Source organism: Pogoniulus pusillus, chromosome Z (genome assembly GCF_015220805.1).
Source record: "Pogoniulus pusillus isolate bPogPus1 chromosome Z, bPogPus1.pri, whole genome shotgun sequence".
Lineage (NCBI taxonomy): Eukaryota > Metazoa > Chordata > Aves > Piciformes > Lybiidae > Pogoniulus > Pogoniulus pusillus.
Genome location: NC_087309.1, coordinates 85,691,888 through 85,698,982, shown reverse-complemented (window position 1 = coordinate 85,698,982; position 7,095 = coordinate 85,691,888). Strand labels below are relative to the sequence as shown.

Below are 7,095 nucleotides of genomic sequence, written 5' to 3'. Positions count from 1 at the left end.
TACCTTTGCGTCGTGCTTCATAAAGCTGGCAATTACCTTAGTAGATGCAGTAATTCAAGCTTTTAGAATAACTATGACTTTTTTTCCTCTTGTGTTTATGTCCCTGGAGGTGTTCAAGAAAAGACTGGATGAGGCACTTAGTGCCATGGTCCAGTTGACTGGATAGGGTTGGCTGTTAGGTTGGACTGGATGATCTTGGAGGTCTCTTCCAATCTGATTGATTCTATGATTCTATGATTCTATTCTATGGTTCTATGTCAGTGTCACATAGCTTATGTAGAAGAATTCAAAATATTGTGTGCACATATTAACACATTAAGGGTGAGCTTGCATTTTAAACATTCCACGGTGCATTAAGTGAAAGTGAGGTGTATGGTATTCAAGACAATGTACAGATTCCTTTATAACACTGTTTAATTTCTAAAATTAACCCCATCAAGTTGTTTTACCAATGTCAACAGGCGAACGGTGTACCAAGGCGGTCATTTTGCACAGAAAAAACTGTCCTTAAAAGCTGTCAAGAGATGATGAGGATATGTGCTTGCAAGGAAAGGCAAATATCACCATGATATCAACTTTGTAGGGAGGAAATGATGAAGAGTAAGTGAAAAGGGCATAATTAATATATCCATTCAGATGATGCAACAACAACAACAGAAAGATACAGTATGAATCACAGAATCACAAAAACATCCAGTTTGGAAAAGACCCTTAGGATCACCAAGTCCAACCTATAACCCTACTTTACAAGATTCACCTTAAACCATATTCCTAAGCACCACATCCAAATGAACCTTAAACACATCTAGGATTGGTGACTCAACCATCTTCCTGGGCAGCTCATTCCAGTGCCTGACAACTCTCTCCATGAAAAACTTTTTCCTAATATCTAATCTAAGCCTACCCAGCCCCAGCTTGAGGCCATTCCCACTTGTTCTGTCTCCAATTACCTGTGAGAAGAAACAAAGCACCAGCCTCTTCACAATGTCCCTTCAGGTCGTAGGCAGCAATGAAGTCTCTCCTAAGTCTCCTCTTTTTTCAAACTAAACAGCCCCAGAAGTAGCATAAACTGTATCTGGTTACAGGAGTAGGGCACATGCAGTTTACTTTGTTAGCTTGGCACTTTGCATTCAAGTTTTTGTTTATTTAAGATAGGTTTAATGTGCCAATCACAGCAACCAAGCTGTGAGAGCTTGGAAATATCAGCTAGTTTGCGTACAAATGTTTGGGCCTGAAGAAACTTGCAATGTTTTTTTGTAGCTAAGGAAATGAGTAATCAGTGAAATCAGTATGGGTGGTATAGGAAAATCATGCATATGGTCTTGGCACAGCTGTGTGCTCGCTACATTCCATGAGGTATTTCACAATGGAAAACCAATTGCTCCACTAATATAGGATACCTGCATATCAGGCATATGTTGTGAATTGCCCAGTGAAGTCACAGTCATTAGGCAATAAATTGCAAGTGAACAAAAAGGACAAAAGAAAGCGAGAGGAAAATATCCTGGTTAATGTGTTTAAATGCCTTGTTGTTTAGCAGAGTGACATATTTATTCCTTAACTTTAATTTTTATTGTTAATCAATTTAAATCAGATTTTACTAGACCAAAAGTGCAAGTGGGCAAGACGGTGAATAAGCCAGAAGAAATGTACAGCTATCTGCAATATCAGGATATTTGGCCTTTTGTCTATTCAGCAAGGCTCTAAACCCTTGTGACTCAAATGGTTTTCTGCTCTTCGGAGTCCTCCTTTGAACTTGCTTCTTTCTCAGGCTTTTCTATGGTATTTATATGATTCACATAGAATATGGTGAGATTGTCAAGAAACAGCAATTAAGCAGATGCTGCCACTCTATATGGTGTTTCACTGATCATGCTTTTAATTAAAATAATTTTTTCATATAGATTGTATACGTCACAGTTTAGTCTAAGTATTTTCAGTAGTTTCTTGAGCTACCAATTTGCTGGTACTTTGAAATACAAAGGGGCAGCGATGCCAATCTACATGTACCTCTGGCTGTACTGAAGCTGGCAATCTCAGATCCAGATTTGCTGTGTCACTCAGAGTATTTGTGTTGTATTGCAGCTACACAGCCAGGAAGACATGCAAATTTATGGATAGACAGGATACAGAAATTGGCAAAATGGGTAGAAGTAAGATCTTATTCAGAAAACTGTGATGTGATTTCCTAGTCTGTTGGCTGTGACTACTTATGAACATGCAAGTCTTACATGGTAAGAATATAAATATATAGGTGTTGACACAAAAGGTAGCTTACATTGCTGCATATGGTAATAAAGAGGGGGCTGTTTAAACAGCAAAATAAAGCCAAATTTAATTGTAAATACACTGGCCCTAGATGTGGAGATCTTAAAGCCACTTTTTCTGTTAATCCTGTTGTTCCCAAACAAGAATCTGTAGAATGTGAGCCCTAAGGAAATCCTTGTAACACACAGCAATTTTCAATTAAAATCAGTTTCAAAACAAATGAAATGCAGAAAGCACAGAGACCAATCAAAATGAGGGAGTTTAACTCTTCAGAGTCCTGAGAATTTGCATCTTTCATACAGATGTGTAGATAGCTCTATCAACTAATTAATCCAATGATGTTTTTATTTCAAAAATCTTAGTGTATTGACCAGAAAAGTCACCTTTTGGTGATATTTGACCATGGCCTGTGCTCATAGTTCAGCTACCGGGCTGCAGGTATTTTTCTTAAACAACCTTGAACTTTTCCACCCATGTTATAAACTGGATCAGTGGCTCAGCTTTTAGAAAACACACTTAGATTGTGTTGTTATTTGGCTTCTACCACTTCCCTTGTTAAGTTCTGTATTTTTAATGTATTTGTTTTTCATGCATGGATACCTTTCTTCTGAAATGGGGATGTCTGTAATGTGCATACCACTCATGCTTTCATCTCTTGCCTCCTGGGATCTGCATTAGAAGTGAATTCTTGAGCATGAATATGCCTCATGCCATAGAAAAAATATTTTTCATCTCTATTTGCAGGCCTGCATCATGCCCTCCCAGGCTTCTGTACTCCCTGTCACCTTTTAATCTGTAGCACTGAGGTAGCAGAGAGTTCAGGCAGACTGGAGGAAATCTTGCCAGATGTGCAGAGATTCTCATGCAGGAAAATAACAGTTTTAGGATATGTTGCCATGTAGGATCTGTACAGTCTCCTAGACAGAGGATATTTCCAGAAAGAGACTCTGATATCCAGTGCCAGCAGGGTTCTGCTGACAACAGAAAATGACAGGTGGGGATAAAGATGCTTGACTCAGGGATTCCCTTACAACAGTTGCTCCATCTGAATAGCCAGAGGCCAGGAGCATGTAAGCCAGTATTACTGTGGCAAACATCCTTCCAAGACTTATTACTTGTGTTTATAAATACACCAAATTAATGCCTTTAGATAGTCTTCTTCTTTCAAGTACTCATGTGCTTGAACCAGTGGTGATAGCTAAACACCATTTTGTCCCAAAGGAAGTGGCTAATGGTCTCATTTACATTTTAGCTTAAAAAAAAGTCACCCAAAGAAGGTGAAGGACTTGGTTATACCAGATTTTATGGCCTTTCTGTGAAGACAAACTGCTTGCAATCATTCAGTGGAATGAGCATGTCCACAAGGCTATCTGGAAGCCCAAAGCCTTGGAAATACATTCTTTTCATCCTAGCAATGCAATCTTAACATTTTACTATATATGATGTACAGCATAATAATTAGGATTCTGAGTGTGAAAAGCTGCTGGATGTAAAATATTCAGACCTCACACCTGTTCCTAAAATCAGTGAATTGTGCTCATTAGTGTTAAATATCTCTTTTCTGTATTAGCCTACTGAAATGCCTACTTCAGTGAATCCCAACAGAAAACATTGAACTGCATTTGTTTATCACCGAAATCACTAATTACATCTATCTTTTCAAAGTCAGTTTTCTTCAAAACTGGAAAAACACCATACACATAATCCTTTTTTTTTTTTTTTAATTAAAAGTTTGACATTTGAAACCAGTCTATCAAAAGTAATCTTTCCCTGACAGTCACAAATTTTCCATCATCTGGATTTTCCCCCACAGTTGCTAACTCTATTCAGGAAAACCTTTCCTAAAACATTCTGATACGTTAGCATAAGCTCAGTTACCGTATTGTGTGCTTGCAGTTTTAGGGAAAACTGTTAAGCAAAATTTGCGTGGATGTGTTCCTGTGTGATTTACTCTATGTGACCTTGCTCTAGCAGGAGGGTTGGACTGGAAGATCTTCAGAGGTCCCCTCCAGCTCTTACCATTCTGTGATTCTGTGTGCATAAGTGTAGCGGAGGGCATACACCCAAACCCCATGACATACTGTGTGTTGAAGAGCTTTCTGAAGTCAGAGTACCAGAAGTCTTTTGGAATGCTGCCTTTGGCCTGCCAACCAACTTTAGTCTTCACTGTAGCAGCACTGCTGCAGTGATGCACTTAGTTTGTATGTTTCTTCCTTTTTAATAATGACGTGATTATCCAACAGAATCAATTACTTGTCACCAGAATTTTTTATTTCACCACGTGTCAGTAGCCTAAAATAAGTCTATCAGCTTTGTTATCCTGCTTTTTCCTAATTTTAGCTCTAGTAGACAGTCCTCTGTGTTTTTTTTTAACTGGTAGCTGAGACACACTTTCGAAAGGTTAGAAATTGACATTTTGATCTTTCTGGTTTTGTCACGATAAAGTGAATCAGATAGTAGCAGCCATACAGTTCCAATATTTTTGCTGCTTTGACATTGCTTTGTTTCAGGTACACTTTTAGACTGATTTTGACAATATGTACAACTGTCCTTTCTTAATCTACTTTTACCTCTTAACTGCTATTACTGAGTCATGCTTATAAATTATTTTTGACCACAGTCCAGTGATGCAGTGGATATAATCCTGTGAAATAATCACCTGTGCATGGTATATGCTGCATTATGTTGTTCTACTTCTTTTCCTTCCTCTAACTAATACATTCAGCTGAGACAGCCTTGCTCTTTGAATGGTTTTGAAGCCTTTCTTTTCCCAAGGGCACTTTGCAGGTGACTTCAGTGTTGTCACTGACCAGCCCTAATGTATGGCATCCAACAGTGCTTCCCTCTGTCTGGAAGGAAAATTTGTTATGGAAGGGAGGTAATAGTTATGCTACACAGGCATCCAAATGGTCAAAGGACAAGACGTGCCAGGCAGATGGTGGCACAGTATATGCTCTGCTGTCTAGTTCAAATTCTTGTAATTTTCTTGATGTAGCTGAGATGGTTTTCTTGTTACTGTGTCTGTAATTGTAATCGTGATGATGATTTTGATAGCATGAAAAGGAACTTGGTCTGTGCCACCTCAAAACATTTTCAGTCGTTGGGTATAAAATCATAACTACACTTGTTTTTCAAACCCCTCTCCCTCAATGGAGAGAGGTATCAACTGCAGTTCATTTGTCCTGCAGCAAGGCACTTGATCTGCCATTTCTGTAGGCTGCTCAGTGGAGCAGTGTGATTAAACCCCTCATTTTCTCCCTTCCAGTACAGAAAAGTTCTACCCCACTCCAAATTGCATGATGGGCTGGGAGGGGTTACTGTCATCCTAGGGTCTAGTGGCATTTAATATTGGTGGTTGAATGCTGCACTGCCAACTGAATGACACAGGATTTCAGAAAGGTCTCTTATAAGTGATGCAGAGGCAAGCAAACATGCTGTTAAATTATTTTCCATCTCATTTTTCTCCATTAGAAGAAAGGTATATTGAAGTAAACCAACAAAAGGGCTATTCACAGTTAATATTGCTTGCCCCTCAGCCTAAAGGCAGCAAAGTGCATCTGAAAGGCTTCTACTCTGATCTCAGCAAACTGATGATTGAAGGAAGGTGGCTGTGGGATTATTAATTTCAACTTCCTTGGATGGTGGATGAAGAGATATTCATTGCTACTTTGGTGCCATCTGGAAATACAACACCAAATTCTAGTATGACGCTGGAACAGAAAATAATGTTTGCCTTTGTGATTTTATTATTTATCTTCTTGTGCATCCTCATTGTTCACTGCTTCCAAATTCTTCTCAGCCTCTATGCCAACCTCTACGCCAACATCTATGCCAGCCTCTATGCCAACCTCAGCCTGGGCTGATGTACTTGAGACAAGGCCGGTTTGACTATGCTCTTGCTTAGAGACAAAGAATTACACTGCTCTGATAATGAAATAAAAGGCCCTTTATTTCTAGTTTACATTCTTTTCAAATACTGTAGGAGTTGCAACATACAAATATGCGCACAATTAATTTGAATTTAATTAAACACCAAAGAAAGTTCAACTCTTGAAAGCAGATTGGTGAATCTTATTGCTGGGAAAAATATAAAGGTTGCATAATGAGGATTTTTATTCAGAATGCATTGGAACAATGTTCTGTACATGTGATCTCTAACAACCAGCTCCTAGACACTAAAACACATCTCTTGAATAATTGTTTTATCACTAGCAAAAGTCCGTGGAGATAGGTATTCTACAAATTAGTTTAGAATGTGTTTTTTTTTAGTCTGTGTATTTGTAAATTAGTTTTCTGAGCTCCACAAGACTCTTCTTACTCAATTTCCCGTGCTCCAAGAACAGGGTTGCCATTACCATAAGATTGGAAGAGCTAGAAAATTTCAGGACACAAAAAAATCTGCCATGTTTTCCCAGATATTAGCATTAAGCAGAAATTAATCCACTTAAAACTAACAAATCAGTGACTGTAATATTTGTTTTGAATAAGGTATGCAATGACTCTGGGCCATCTTCGTCTTTTTGTGCCAAGACTGATTTTATTTAGATAGATTTTTGCATCTCTCTTACCATAGTTTATGAAAATTAATTTCAGTCTTGTGTGTATTTCAAATACTACATTTCAAACACTCTGTCTATTTGTCACACTGCATATATTTTTGTTTCCTAATTGGATGACTGAAGCACGGGTGCTAAGAATCAATAAATAACCATATCTCTATTTATGAATATCTCCAAACGTATTTGTACAATGAAAACCCTTTCCTAGAAGTCATTGTAAATAAAAATCTGCAGGATTGATCAGGGAAAGAAAGTCTTAAAAGACTGC

The 7,095-nt window shown here is 38.2% G+C and overlaps 1 protein-coding gene across 1 annotated transcript; it reads left to right on the top strand.

Moving 5' to 3' along the window:
• The first annotated feature begins 5,906 nt into the window (after positions 1 to 5,906).
• Positions 5,907 to 6,156, top strand: CTXN3 (cortexin 3). The gene is made up of 2 exons (XM_064140586.1): positions 5,907 to 6,066; positions 6,104 to 6,156. The coding sequence occupies exons 1-2, from the start codon at positions 5,907 to 5,909 to the stop codon at positions 6,154 to 6,156; spliced, it is 213 nt and encodes a 70-aa protein (XP_063996656.1).
• The last annotated feature ends 939 nt before the right edge of the window (positions 6,157 to 7,095 follow it).

What these genes read in the sequence shown, in the direction of transcription:
- CTXN3 (XM_064140586.1), top strand. Translation starts at nt 5,907, where the DNA reads ATGGTGGATGAAGAGATATTCATTGCTACTTTGGTGCCATCTGGAAAT. An exon ending in CTGCTTCCAAATTCTTCTCA is followed by an intron (nt 6,067 to 6,103) that starts GCCTCTATGCCA and finishes CATCTATGCCAG; the next exon opens with CCTCTATGCCAACCTCAGCC.